The following is a 16,059-nucleotide window of genomic DNA, read 5'->3' as shown; positions in this document are numbered from 1 at the left end:
ACACACACCGGGATACACACACACATGTTCACAAATCCCCCCCCCCCCCCCCCCCCCCCCCCCCACAAACACATTCCTCTCTGATATGACATCAGGCAGCACCAGGCGCGCTCCCTCCTGGGTTCAGTTGGTGTTAAATTAAACAGTAAATCATAGCACCAAAAGACACAAGAGTTATGTGTGAGTCAAGGGCAACAGTTCTGGGCTCTTTAATAGGAGATGAGGAGGACTTTATGAAGGAGATAAATAACAGCTTAACAAACAGCCTCTGCCTGGTCCCATGGAGGTTGGCCTCAGCAACCCTGTGGATCAGTTGAATGAAGGAGAGCCAAGAATCTCTATTCCTCTAAAGACATGAAAAAATAATGTGCAGTGAAATTGGAAGAAAGATATGCGAAAGGGGACTAGGGGAGGTGGGGACCAGCAATGAAGTGGGGGGCTGAGGTTGGCAGAGATTGTCGGTGATACGAGACAAGGTCGGGGAAATTGAAAGGACAGGTTGACAGACAGGTTGGCAGTCAGACACTCTGAGAGGAAGGTAAAAGTAGATACAGGGGAAATAATTCAGGCAGACAAGTAGATCAAGCAGACAGACAGACAGAAGAAGAAAGACGTGGCTGTTAGGTTATACTTTCCTCCCACCTGCTCGGCTATGTTTTCATGTTTGCCTGAGAGGCAGACCTCATAAGGATAAAACCATATTCAACACAAAACACCGGCATAGAGATGAAATGTAAAAAAAGACTGATTGCAAGGGGAAAAGTCCTTGGATGTGAAATTGAATTGAATTGAAGTGCTTTTGGAAGATTAAAATTCTAATCTCACTTAATGTGCTTGTATTTTTCAATTTCCCCTTCTTTAGCGCATGCTTTACTGACGAGAGAAGTGAGAAAAATCCAAATCAGCGCATGCACCAAAATAAAATGATCCTATTCACATTGTCATTCACAGTGAAAGACCTTCTTTTTTAATGTTTTCATGGAAGTACAACGGATACGGCCAGAGGCGCTCCTTGTCAACAGGCAGTATCAGCAGTATCTCACAATTAGCTAATTTTGCAATGACAGTGGGAAGCCTCCCTAATGGGGCCCTATCTGACAGCACTCACTCTCATTGGCCTACTTAGAATATCATGTATTACTCTTCTGAAAACCAAAGTTCATCAATGAAAATCACTGGAAGAGGACGAGCGCCGTGACACTGCTAGGTATAATAGTGGTTGGAGGGGCCCTTAATTCATTTTTGCCTATAGGGCCCCAGCAGACTCTAGCATCGCCACTGGATACGGCTAAGGGGTGATTGTGTTTTTGTAGACTGGTTAAACACACTATCACAAATACAGACATACACACACACACACAAGGGAGCAAACACAGACATAAAGATGTGATACGAGCACGGAGACGTCAGCACAGTTTGTGTGTAGTAAAAATCCTCACTGTGCAATGAAATGCTTCACTGCATCTCAAGATGAAGCATCTCCTAAAATAAACTACTTTAGCACCAGATAAAAAAAATGGCAGTATTTTATAACTAGTCCTTTAACTTTGCGGGTTTCTCATTGCTTCTCGCTTATGAGCGTTTCTGCTCAGTACTCCCCAATGCTGCTTAACCTGTTTTTATTATATTTCATTTTTCAGAAGAAAAGAACCTTTCCTCCTCACGCTCTATAAAAGCGTAAACATCCCATATTGTTCATAAAACCAGGGTGATGTATTGCTTCTTACACAGTGCCAGGAAGGGCTGCATACAGGGTGTGATGTTATGGTTCATCTGAGGCCGTGCAAAACACTTTTTTTTTTTTATTTATAATTTGTACTGGTTGCTACGTAGCACTCGGCATCAAGCCATGCTCCTGTGCAGCTAATTTTTCACTAATGTTTTCCTGAAAACTTCCGGGAATAGACAAAGGGTTCACAGAAACTGACCTACACTGGCTCTGATTCATTTTCTGATATGTATCAATCAAGGACTGAAAGGCCAGCTGCTTTTGAAAAAGCAAACAGCACATGTACATCAACCATCTGTGTGCTGTCCTTATGATACACGTGCTTATGCTCTAGCAAATAAAATACACACAAGCCTGAATTCACAGACACAGATGCATGGCTGCACAAACATACACACAAACCTCCTCACTCTTCCAAGGTTCATTTGTCAAGATGACAGCTGGACTCTTGCAGAGGTGGAGTTTGCCAAGCAGAATCCCTCGCTTGGTTAGTGGGAGCCAGAAACATCCTGGGAAACATTCTGACACACACTTAGAGGCCGCTGTGCATCTGTGTATGAGTGTTTGTTTCGGGCATACAAACAAGCAAGCGGGTGTGTCTTTTTGTTGTGAACGTGCAACTTCTCAAAACAGCCAGCAGCAGCATGGCAAGGTCCAGCCCCTCTTCAGTTTCTTTCTGTGCTTGGCAGAGGCAGCCTTGGCAGGGAGCTGCCCATTCTGTCAGGCTTCCAGTCAACATCAAACGTGCAGACTGCTCCTGCCTCTACCTGAAAACCCTTTTTCTCCTTTGCCGTTCTCGTTCACATCTGGATCCTCAGACATCTGTTTACCTCATGATACCCAGGAAGTGTTTGTCCATGAATGCTGGGAGGAAAGGTTTCTTTTTCTTACAAACAGCCGTTCAGCTGTGTCCACCAATGTGTCCGACCAATTATGTAACTGGATGTTTCTCTGGCTAGACGTAAAACTATGTGGGGATAAGAATAATTCTTGCAGCAGCGGACCACCCAAAGGTCACCCAAAGATCAACCCTGCCAAACAGATATCCAACCAGACAAGTCCTGGCTACTTCTCTGAACCTCCTGTTTCCAGGTTTCATGCCAGAAGGGCTCATGCTTCGCTTCAGAGTTGTGCTGATGCAGTCAATTCGCAGCCACTTTCATTTCCTCCTCCCTCACTCTCACTTTTTTCCCTCCATTTTTCCTCTAGTCTGCATTTCTCGTCTTCACTGCTGCCTGATGGCTTTAGAAAGTGAGAAGACCAAAAGAAGGCAGGGAGAGGGGGAGAGCAGTGTATGAAAGGTGGACAGTGGGAAAAGTGAGGAGGGGGGTAAATTACTGGTAAAAGTGCAATAGCAGCAGATTTTCTGCCACTGTCACCCTCTCTCTCTGCTTCTTTCGCGCCTACAAGTCTCTAACACTCTTTACTCTAATTACCCAGATTGGTTAGGGATGAGGGGGGGAAAGGGAAGGAACAGGGGGTCCTTGATATTGTCCTTGTCAAAGCCTCGGGGAGTGACAAGAGAAGTCATTCATGCATCCATCCCACCCCTGATTTCACAATTTAATCAATCCCCTGATGAAAAAGAGTGACAGAGAGAGTGAGAAAGAGAGAGTTAGACGTAACCCCAACACTCTAACCCTGCTAAGCTAAAGCTAAAGGGGCGCGGCTGCTCTTTGTCTGCTGCTACAATGGCTGCCTTATTTTCATTCTCCCTGTCTGGAAGAGATGAGCAAGGAGGGCGAGTCATTCCATTGTCAACTCCTGGGAGAATAGCACCTCTAATTTGCCATAAGCCAGCACTATTAAAGACCAGACTCCTTTCTCAGTGCAATAATTGGAAAAGTCATTCACTGCTTAACTTCTATTACTCTGTGTTATTTTCACTAATGTGGAGGAAGGTCTTTTAATAATCTCACCCGCGTCACTTCCAGCTATCACTCGTAAGACACAAAAGAGCATAGAGACCCTATCTCTCCATTTCATTCTGTCTAACTCTTACAGAGACGACAAAGCCGGCTGAATCTGGACACATCTCTTTAGCTCTTCTGTCTTCTCTGTCCCCTCTGAAAATCTGAGAATGGCATTCTGTCAGAGAGTTATTGCAGACAGGTACATGACATAAGCCCCTCTATACATGAGCTGTGATGCAGTACAGTTAAAATGACAACTCTCTTGTTCTACTATTCCACTACCACTGTCTTTGAGGACATTGATGTCAAAACCACAAATGGCAACCTCGTGGTGACCACTCCCGCATTTTTGTAGATCCTTCAGACTTTCAAAAGTCTTCAACTCAACAAATGACCAACTTTGCCATCTCTTAGGCCAAACAAACAACACATGAAATCGTTTATGTTAATTATTGTAACATGTCAACAGAAATATGGGGTTTAAAGTGTGCTTAAAACATACCTGCAATTACGCATGTTCGTGCAATCCCCTCTACTTCAATATGTTGCACAGTTTGTGTTTCATGTTTAAGTCAGTAAAGCCATTTTCACATCTCGTGAAAGTTTCCAGATAATTTCAGGAGGACTGCTCCTGAAAACCTCCTGATCTGGCTGTTCGCATACGTACCTCACAGTGTGGGACTAAACCCGCTGGACGGGAAGGGGAGCAGGGGGTCGCCCGAGGGAAGACTTGACGTAAAAAGAAGGACGAGGAAGTGGCAGGACGAAGCAACAGAGTTGGCTATAAGGCGCTATAGTGAGAGTATTTGCCTTTATATCAATGATATGTGTAGTTAACAGAATCACAGCATCAACAGAAGATTGGAAGAAGAACATACTGGAGGACAGAAAACATAATGCAGCTGTTTACTTACGAACACACAATGCTGAACATCAAAGCTCCAGAAACAGTCTGTGTTGTTAAAAGGGCACCGGAAAACTTTTGCTGACTCAGTGAAACACACAAAATGTTTTTTTTTTTATGTTTGATTTTGACAGATGGTGTGTGTGTTTGTCTATCAGAGTGTGTGATATGAAACTTTTTTCTTGTAGAGGCTCTCTCTCTCCACAGCTAACCAGTTTGTTCCTAACCTGTTAGATGATACCTGCATTTCTATACCTGCCCGTTCAGCTCTCCTGTACTGCTCGAGGACGTCGTACTGTTTTAGCCCTGCCTCTATGAGTATTTGATGTATGTGTTTGTTGGTTTTAAGAGCTGTGAAAGGCCTGGTATCAACCCTTTGGGGGATTGCTGTGACTTTGCTGTCTGTAAGTGACTGTTTCTGTCCTTCTGCTCACGGAACCAGAGTCATCCTCTGAAACAGTGGCACACTACAGCACACCTAATTGGCACACTTATGACAGACGGTGTGTTTGTGTGTTTGACTTGGGATTCTTCTTATGTTGAGCATGACATGCTTAAGCTGGTATAGTTATAGTTTTTACTTTGAGTATTTGATTAGAATTCAGTTTCTTTCTATCACATTTAATTACACTGATAATTGGGTCTAGAATATTTATACATAAATCTTTAAAAATGCTGAACGTACAATATTGAGGCTTACTGTGTAACACTCTTTTTCACAAATATATCAAGATATCCCTTTTTCCTAAACAGAGCTCCACACAGGCAGCCTTCCAATTATTTAAAGCTGTCTGGAAGATATGATGCACAAAGCCGCGAGAAATTTCAACTTTGTTTTAGTGGGCTTGAAATTGAAGGATGTATATATGCTGCTAACCAAATGCAGACAGTTAAGCAAGGAAATGTCCACCTCACTGTATTTTTAGACAACTCTGAATGTGTTTTACGGCTATAAGTTTGCACCAATCTCTGCCGATGCGTGCAATCTGATTAAATATAAGACACTGATCCAGGACTGTATTGCCTTTCCTTAAGTGTAAATGCACACATCTTTGATTCCACTCAACTAAACACACATCATTTATTAAGCTTCACTCAGTGTATGTGTGCATCATTCAGCTTTAGCTGCTATTTAAAATATTCCTTGAGGAAAGTTAAATCTTTGTGATACATGTGTGTGAAGCCAAATAATTTTGTTGTACAATTGTATAATGACAATAAAGACATTCTATTCTATTCTATACCTGCTGATTTTAACCTAAACAAATGAACAAGCAAGACAATATGAGTAACAACTGAATCTCTGAAGCATCTTCTCTAATATGCAAGAATCCACAGTGTGTATTATGAGTAGGATAATTTCAGCAATTTCACCTTCAATGCCCCAAGAAATTTACAGGCATGCATATGGTAATTGCAGTTCTCTGTACATACTAAACTGCAGCTTATCTTGGACCTGCCGTACTTGCACATCAAAGGCTTCCACGTGCAAGAAGATAAATTAGAATATGTAATGTTCTGCATGTATAATAGATGTTTTAAATGATACTCACTAAAGGAAACAAATAGAAAACACCTGGTATTTTTCTTTTCTTTTCACACTTCTGTCAGTTAGTCTGTAGCTGAGATTCACTCTTAATCAAGGTTAGTTTAAGAACTTAAAGTAAAGCTCTGCCAATGTTTCAACCTCATTTGTGGTTCTTTTAAAAAATGGCTGTTTTGAAAAAATCTTCTCAGGCCCTGATTTTGATTGATTTTGATCATGTTTTTGACAGGAAGCTAATTGTTTTACAAGCAATGTTTTGTCAGGGAGGTAGACCTGTTTTTTAACATGATTGATGGATGGATGGGCACCATTGAATGAAAGGACCCACTTGTTTTGTGAGTTCATCCATCTGGCTGGCACAAATACACCTCCTCATCCATCATTCATACAAGAATCTCTTCCTTCTATCGCCTTGTTTGGTTTAGCAAACAAACCTGCTATCTCCTTTAATATTTCTCTGACAAGAGCACCAGGGTTACACTTTAACCGCCTTCTGTTTATTGTCTTTTTCTGGTATCCTCACTTTCACAGCACCTCCATTCTGTAGTGAGGAGAGCCGACATGTAAACATAATGAGTATACTGGCTTTGACAGTGTCTGAGAACACAGACAATTCTTTTTCAAACTGTGTATTGGAGCCCTAAGCCTCTCCATGTTTCTCCCCTTCGTTTACATCCAGCGCCTTCTCTCTTAATCATGGTGAGAGTTGTGTGGGCTGAGGGGCTGAAGAGCTTGAATGCTAAGACAAACAAATGCACCGGTAATATGCTCAGAAATGCTCTGCTATCACGTAAGGCAGAGAGGCCTTGTACACCTACTGTAAGAGCCAGCAAATACAAGGTTAAGTTACATCACAGAGCAGGTCGACTCAGTTGTTTAAGGTTTCTAAAGGATGCTTCTATATTTACCAGAAATAACCAAAACACACACAATATTGAATCATGTCTGAAATGGGCTTTAAACTTACACTAGTTGTTCACAACAAGTAAATCATTATACATACAAAACGTATAAAATCCTCTTTAAAGATGACTCATATCATCTGTTTTTAACTTCACATTAACATTTTGCATACCAAGATGCCCACACAAGTCGCTATAGCATAGCGTCCGGCAGACGGCTGTTTGTCATGAGCCTGGTTTTGCCCACGATTCCTGCCTCTTAAAAGGAAGTTTTTCTTTCCACTGTTGCTCAAGATGGATAAACGCTGGGTCTTTGTAACACAACAAAGAGTAAGGTCTTTTACCTGCTCTTTTGTAAAGTGTCTCGAGATAACATTTGTCACAAATAAAGATTGATTAAAGATGGATTGATACGTGATGACAAAGTTCCATTTTACAAACTCTTCTTAAAACTACAAAAATAACCATTTGCTCGTTTTTCAAATACTTATTACAAATTCCCATGACATAATTGTTGGCACAAAAAGAAAATTAGGCAGACAAATATTTTGCATTCGACTGAACATCTGCTGACTGTGACAGGTTTTTTTTTTACCGTCCTGGGCCTGCATGTATTGCTATTGAAGGTGGAAATATAACAAATATGACAGGACGTTCAGCTAACTTGAGCCTATACTTTTAAAAAAGAGTAGTAAAAGTTACCAAAAACAATGAGCTCAAACTGGCTGTCAGAGTGTGCGGATCTGAACTGCAGAGTCAGTTGATAACTCTCTTTTTTATGGCTGTAACCGACCCCTTTCCCTCCCAAATAGCCATGGGATCCTAGTTTAATATAAAAATATTGATTGTGATATTATTGCCTTAAATTTGTGTTGTCTCTCTTAGGATGTTTCGAATGATTTTTTTTTAAGGCTGGGGTTTATTCGGGCGTTTCATCAGATGGCCTTTTATTGGAAGGCGTTTTTAATCGTTTTTCAAACCCCACCTTATTGCTGTGGAGTTAATATTATAAACATCTACTTCTTTGGGATTGCGTAACCCTCTGGAGGTTTTTGGATTTCTGGAAACTCAGTTTAAACAGCTCTACTTTTGTACCGCTGCTTAAATCCCCGTACATATCTCACTCTAATGTTACTCGGTATAGCTCAGCTATTCAATACTTTCAATTTGGGTACATTCAATTGGATCATATATCATCATCGTAACGAAATATGTAGTGCTTTATATCTCAAACTTGCAGCACAATGACACATCTAAATGGTAGTCATTGGGTAGTTTTATCTAAGGTTTTAGCGAACATGAATTTTTAAATGAGAATTAATTCCTCTGCACCCCAGTTCCTCGTGTTATTCATTCCCCTCTCTTCATCTCCTCTTCTCTGTTTCCCCGAAGACCCAGAAGCATGATAATTCCTCATTTGATTCAGTTTTGCCTGGCAGAAGGGAGCTAAGCTCACTGATAAGATCTCCTTAAGAAGCAGACAAGTTGTCAGTAATGAAGGGAATTGCTTTGATCCATCGACAAATAGGTCATTTAGACAGTGTCTGCTTTCTGATGCTGGATGATACAGTCATGACTCTCTTTCTCTGCCCCTCTCTCTCTCTCTCTCTCTCTCTCCGAGTCTTGCATTATCAATCTCTGTTAGCCGAGTGTTCCTCGTCCACTCTTGCTCCCCTATAGATGCACATGCAAACTAACTATCAAGAGGGAAAATAATAAGGAAAGGGAAAATAACACAAAGAGAGAAACAACTAAAAAACTGTATTTGATTATCGTTGGAGCTCTTGAAAATGAAATGTGTGTGTGTGTGTGTGTGTGTGTGTGTGTGTGTGTGTGTGTGTGTGTGTGTGTGTGCGTGTGCGTGTGTGTGTCTGTGTGTCTGTTAGTGTGGTTTTGTTTGAGGTGCAATGTAAGAGGAGGAAAGAGAGAGTGTTTCCCTCATTTCATTAAATGACATAAAAAGTACTTATTCAGTTAGGAGAAGCTCTTCATGGTGTGAATTTTTTAAACACATTCCATCTTTTTATGAAGTTAAAATGGCAGAATGATAGTGAGAGCTGCTGACTTTTAAAATGACATGCAGCCTGTCATACTGTTCTGAGATAAAAGGAGGAAACTGATAACATGCCAGAGCAGCAAGTAGATTCGATTCCTTGACATCCATGATTGGATCCCTTAATGTATTACCATGTACTGTATGTACTTTTACTCTCAGTCATGAAGCCCAATCGTGCACACTCATATCAAATAAGTGTGCATACAACCCTGCACAAATATTTTTAGTAGAAACAGATGAGGGAAAGGATTCTGGCGCCCTCCCTCAATAGTTCTGAAAAAGGGTTTACGTGAACGTTGTGGGAGGGAGAGCTAATTGGCTGGAATGACTCTGGAAACATGCAGCTGAATCTCTTTTCCCCCCCAAGCAGGAACAACTTGGAAACGGGTGGGAAATCAGGGGGGCGGGGAAAAACCCAAATGGAATTATGGAGAGCTATCACTTCCTAACTGGTGAGGATTTATTTGCCACTGCCAAGGCCAACGGATTGAAGTAATTTCATTTTTCACGCATGGCTTCTGTCCCTGCAGAGACCCGAAGCGAAGAAAGAGAGAGGGAGGGAGAAAGATGAGAGAGTGTGGTGGGAGGGGGGGGACAGATGAGAGGAAAGGGGAGTATCGGGAATGAGAGGGACGGAGCTGGAGAGGAAAAGGGAGGGCAGAGGAACGGGGAGACAAGGAGAGGGGAGGAGTAAACGGGGGGATGAATGAGCAGGGGAGACAGTTTGGCAGCGGGATGTGTAATAATTGCTTGTATTTTCTAATGCGACAGGAGAGGTAGATGAAGTCGGCTCGCTGCAGCCTCTTCGCTCCGTCTGTAGAGGAGGGTAATGGCGCTACATTGAGAGTTCAGCTGAGTTGCTGGCTGGTTATTTGTTAGTTTGTTGGTGTTTAACAGGAAGAGTTTCTTTGAAGTAATAGCAGTCGATGCCTGCAGCTCGTTAATTATCATAGCTGTCAACAGTAACTCATGGAGGAATGTGCACTGCATTCTGACGTTCTCCTCCCCACTATTCCCCAAAGACTACACACATACAGACATACACAAAATAGCATTTGAGGGATGTTGTGACAGCTTGCAGTGTCTATACCTGTTCACGTTTGTTTGATTGGAAAACTCATCCCAAAAGGGTCTTTCTGATAGAGAGAGTGTGTGGCGATGTTGATGAAGATGAAGAGAAAGAAAAGGAAAAAACGTGATAATGGAATTGTCAGGGATGGAGACAGGTTTTCATTCCACTCGCAGGTAGACTCAGGATGACACCTGTCTGATACTGTATGTTCGTCCCGTGTCCTTGTTAGTTGCTCCGGCTATTTTTCTCAGCAGGGCAGGATTCCTGGTATGTCAAGAGTGTGGCTAAATTGGTTCCTCAAGTGGTGAAAGATGGAGACAACTTTTTTACAGTCTTACTCTTCTGCTGCACTCAGGCTCTTTCCCTGAAATAGTCAATGATTATTAGAAAATGCAGCCATTCCTCTGCGTGTGTGTTTGTGTATTTGAGTACAGTATGTTCCCGCATACTAAAGTAAGTGCATGATTGAGTCATTTTGATACACCGGCTGATGTTCATGGGTTGTGGTGCCGCTAATGGACAGGGATGGGATGCTCGGAGGTTCGGACTCTATTTGGGCACTAAATTGAAAAACTCCTCCAAATGAGTCCCAATTACACAGCACTTCTACCCAAATCACAGGCCCAGCAGTGCAGTTAATGCACCTATTAGCTGTCTATCTGGAAAGGAAGGCTGAACCAAAATACAAGCCTATTTCTTAAAGAACATTCTGCTCCACATCTCTTACAGTTATTAAATAATTCTCTTCTCGCATGAACCCCTAAATTTGAGTCCATTTTTTGCTTCAGGCCCAATTCTGCCACCTCAGAGTGCATTTATTGTTGTGTTGCCTGTTGCGGCTCCCCTTGTTATACAGCAACTGAAAGCTCATATTTTTAACTTTCCCCTTTAATTGTCAATTTAGTTCACAACACGTCTGTAGTCCCAGCTCTGCCCCAGCAAATCGTAATAAATCACTACCTGACTCTCAAATTTAACAGCAAGTATCTGTTGATTACATTTCCCCCCCCCCCTAAAATGTTAAATTAAATTTTCTCTTTTGAGACAGTCCCATTCTGTATAACAGAATGCTCCCTGAAGCAACGCTAATGGAATCCTTGAATATGTAGAAACTACTAATGCCAACCTTGATGAAAACGATGAATCTGTATATATGTGAGTGCCTGTGTGTTTCATTCTGTGCCGGTTTCAAACGATTCTATGCAATATCACCTTTCCCGCATTTAGGAAGAACAAAATTATGAAACTCCAGGGCTGTTCATCAAAAACGCTGCTCCTTGAATAATAAACAAACCAAAAGTTGCAGGTTGCCCCTGGTAACCCTATGTTTATGTGTATGTATTATGTGTAAAAGAAGAGAAGAGACAGAGAAAGTTGAGTGTTTCTACGATACACAGTGTGACTGGGTGTTCTGTGTTTCTTTCTTTGGTTTGATGCAGATCCGCTCAGATCAGGACCAGGACATCTCAATCCGATACAGCATCACTGGGGTGGGAGCAGATCAGCCCCCTAACGAGGTGTTCAACATCGACCCGGTAGTTGGAAAGATGTTTGTCACCAAACCTCTGGATCGAGAACATCGCTCCTCTTACCATGTGAGTGTGTTTCTCTCTCTCTCTCTCTCTCGCTCTCTCACTGTCATGCACACACAAGGACACACAGAAGAGTTTTGACCTTTGAAAACAAAAACCAAACACCTTAATATACAGCCAGTTAACCCTAATGACATCTAAGTCACTGTAACACGTGTAATATATCTCTATAAACAAAAAAGGGACTTGTAACATAAAGGTGTAACTTTATGTCACAAGCTTATAGTAGGCTAATATTTGTGAAACCTAAATTCGGTAACAACTGAACCGAATAGTACCAAAGAAAAGCATGCAGTTTCTGTAAATGGGTATATTTTACAGCCTAAGCATTGCATCATCATCTTCCAATCACTTCCATTGTTTTAATGAGTGACAGCTGTCATGGCATGCCCCCTTAATTTGCTGCTTATTTGGGCTAATTTATCCAGCACCATGCCAGCGACTTTTGAACAGTGACGCTATACACCGTAGTGTAGAGATGCTAGGTAGCATTTCTATTTATTTATCTTTGTGCTGAATTGATCAAAAAGATGAGCTCATAAAGTTCTCAAATCTTTTTTTTTTAATGATTGAAAACATGCATCACATAACAGACAACTGGTGAAGATGTAGTTTGTTGATTATTCATTAAACTACATTAGGTCAGGCATGAACACACTGTAACATGGACAATAAAAAAAAACACACATTTTCCTTGTAGAGCTGTGTGTGGATCCATTACATTCATAGCACTGCGATGTGTTCATTCACTCACATTCTGCTGGTGTGGAGATGTTGTATGTGCAAAGCATCTGTTGACACCTTCGTTAGAGAATGTGATAATGAATCATTCAGCTCTCAGACAGTCGCAGTGCTTTTGCATTGGCTTTTATACTGCAGTGCCTGTCACAGTTGCACATGACTAAAAGACTCACTGTTTATAAAGAAGGAATGGCTTGGGAGCAAAAGAAAAACCTAGATGGCTGACCAGATGTGAATGTGCAGACATTTTGGGGTGTACTTTTATTTGTCTTCTTTCTGAGAGCTGACATTTCATACGTGTATATGTGTCGAAGGAACAAATCAACATCGTGCTTATTTCCGTTTTTTGTCCGTATGGATCTTCTTTGTATGATGAGAAGATCCATAGTATTCTCATGTCTACACTTTTAAGCTTCTGAGCTGCTATCCGCTAAACTTAGCCTAAAACTCACTTAGCAATTGATTCCCCTTATCTCGCCTAAAATTTAAAGGCGCATGTTGTCAGTCTTTTAAAACATTTGACAGAGCCAGGCTAGTTGCTAATCTTTATGAAAATCTGAGCCACCCATCTCTTGCCTTTGGCTTTATATTAGATGTACTTCAGTCTTTTATATGATACCCAGAGTAAAAGCAAATAAGCATAATACCCAGAAACATTCCTTTCACCATGCTGTCAATATGTCCTTGAGAAAGTCAACTGACATTATGCAGAATGCTCTCAGTCCAGTGTGTTACACAGGGCCATCTTTGGTTCATCCTGTGCGGATATAAATTGAAAATACTTAATGTCCTCTCACTTTTGTGCTCTACATGCTAGTCAAGAGAGGGAGATTTGCATTCACCTAGCAAGGTACTTTAGAGTTAAAGAAAGAACTAACTTGTTTTACATTTATTCTGCTTTCAAAATATAGGGCCCCAATGCTTTGATATAGTGAGCAGCATCAGCACTGGCTTCATCACTTTAAGTTTGTGTATCTGGTGTTTTTTCTGTCTCTGTACCTTCCGCTTTCCTTGTATTTATGTTGGGGTCTAGTCTAACTTACCGTTCCTCTTAGTGCAAGCAGAGCAGATTTATACCCCGGAGAAAAATCCAATCAATGAGGTGATTTGTTAAGAGGGCTGTTCAAGTTAAACTGTGTTTGTTGTGGAGGGAAAGTGTTAGTTAGTGCGGAATACAAAGTGCAGGGAGAAACCAGAGGGGACGAGGGATAGATGTACGAGTAAACAGATGAGGAAAGGTGTTGGGAGTTCAATTAAAGGCCTTTCACAGAACATTCTGTTAGAGCAACAGGAAGCCAATTAAAGTGTGCTGTGAGGTGGGTAAAGAAAACATCCGCAATCCTAGAACTTTAAGGATGGTTTGGTTTACACAGAGCAACATAATCCTGGAGAGAGTCGACACATCAAATCTGAGTTGACTCTGTCCTCTTTCTTTTGTCTACTTCATGTTTTCAAGAGCAGAAGAAAGTCTGCTAGTTTTTATTTCAAACGAAGAGGCAAACTGAAGATGCACGCTTATGAGGAAAGAAGCCTTGGACGTTCTTTCGGCTGTTTTCTTTATCAGGATGGTGCATCTTTGCCAAATACTGAGCGCTGCCTGGTACGGTCTTTTATCTCCCCTTGCCTTTCAAGATAATAACTTTAATGTGGACTCAGAACTACATTATGCTTTCTTTAAACATGGCGGTAATCTCCTGACTCCTTCTGTTATTGAATTAAGATGTGGGTGCATAAGGGATGGAGGAATGAGGGTGGGTGGAGATAAGGGGGCCTGGCTCCTTGCCAGCTCCAGCACAGGGAGATGGGATGCGCGATGGCAACAGCGAGGATATTGGGTGCAGGATGGATCAGACAATGCAGTGGAAAAGTAAAGTCAAATTAACCTCTGGGAGGACCTGGAGGCACAATTTTGGTGGAGGTGCGGAGTGGAAGCAGACGTGTGTAGAGGAGAGGATGGGCTGCAGTGGAGTGTATCTTCACCTCTCTGAGGGGAAGAAGCAGATGGAGAACGCTGCTTATTCTATTTCCTGCCGCATCAAGCCTGGAGGCTATTTCACTTATCTTGCTCTCATGCTCCTGCAGTGGCCAGGTAGCATTTCCTTCCATCAGGCATGCTCAGATGAAAGGATGAACATTACCTGTTCTTCACACATGATGTTAAAAAAAATAAAATAAAATGCTCATGTTGCAAATTTAAAATCCTTCTTCTCTATCTGTTCCTGACACGGTTCCATTTTTCCTTCTTTCTTCCCTCAGCTTTCCTTTCGATGAATAACCCAAGAATCAAATAAGTCTAGATGTCTGGTCCTTTTCCTGGAATTGATTGCTGACATTTTAGAGGAATAAATATTTACTCGGCTGTGTTATGAGCAGGGTGTAGATAGCATCTGAATTCAGTTTTTTCCCCCTTTGTATGAAATGAACTACACATCCTTGATGCTTCTCACTGACAGGAATATCACTGAATAAGTCATGTTTTGGGATATAAACATTCCCAGGTAAGGTGAAACAAATCAAAACAGCTTTAGAGAGAAGCGGGGAGTTCATTTTGAAATGCCACTTCAATTGGATAGTTTGACCTTCACGTATGGAGAGAAGAAAAAAAAAACCACAAGCATTTATATAAGCCTGCCTTTTTCCTGATAATTCATTTATTCGACTTTTTTTCCTCCTTCATATGAGAGAAAGCAGCCAGCACTCATTTTACAGTATGTCCGAACTTTGTGAGAAATCCTTGTTGCTGATTCCATTGATCTGAGCTCTGCTGAGTTGAATCTGAGATGGGCTGACTGTGTTTGTGTAGTCAGAGGGAAGTGGAGAGATTCCAGGACTCGCTGTCAAATAAAACCAGACAGAATGTTGGCCCGGGATCCAACACGATGATCCTTAAACAGACACCGTGCCTTTACAACAGAGCCAACTTCCAATAAAAGAAGATGTTTTTGTTTTTGTTTTTTCGCTGTGATAAAAACTTCTGGGACTAAGAGTAAAAAAGATAAGAAGTCTGGAGAAAGTAGAAGATCGGAAAGGCAGTTACTCTGCTAGAAAAATATCCTCTATTCCGCTCCTGACCCTGTTTAATATGGTGGTGAAGGTTTAGGAAAAGTTTTTGAAACTTTTACACTTTAATATTCAATAATGCAGATTTTATCAGCCTCATGTTTTCATAAGCAGGGTTGGATGCCAAATTCAAAAAAACAGTGCAGAGGGTTTTTTCTGTGGAAGTATTTACCTTGAAGGGTAAAAGAAATCCCTGCTTTGGGCTGGTTGTTGTTTTATGTATGGTGTTTCTCCCTTTCCTCTGTCCACTTTTCTTACTTAGGAACAGAGGGAACTCGATAGATAGATATGCTTAAGAGTATAGGCAAACTCAACAGTCAAAGTGGAACAGAAACGAGGGTTTGGTTTTTAGAAATGATGCTGAAATGAGATAGATCCAGTAATACATTAATGAAAGCAAAGCTAAATAACAGCATATGAGCCCACAAAAGGACTGAACTAGACAAGACGAAAGTATCAAAATGAAATCTTGAAACGAACAGAAGTCAGTACTTGTCTGTGAGTTTCTGTTCTTTGATAAGCTTTAACTATATTGTTCTTTACT

General features: G+C 41.3%; 1 protein-coding gene across 1 annotated transcript in view; it reads left to right on the top strand.

The window, feature by feature from the left end:
• Window positions 1-16,059, top strand: part of LOC132989619 (cadherin-4-like) — a 214,645-nt gene that overhangs the window by 164,702 nt on the left and 33,884 nt on the right. Inside the window, exon 6 of the mRNA XM_061057332.1 lies at window positions 11,562-11,717. Coding sequence (XP_060913315.1) covers window positions 11,562-11,717 — 156 coding nt within the window. The remainder of the gene's footprint in view (window positions 1-11,561; window positions 11,718-16,059) is intronic.

The sequence above is a fragment of the Labrus mixtus genome, chromosome 15, assembly GCF_963584025.1.
Source record: "Labrus mixtus chromosome 15, fLabMix1.1, whole genome shotgun sequence".
NCBI classification, from domain to species: Eukaryota; Metazoa; Chordata; class Actinopteri; order Labriformes; family Labridae; genus Labrus; species Labrus mixtus.
Note: the sequence above shows the minus strand (reverse complement) of the source record. Positions and strands in the feature narration are given on the sequence as shown.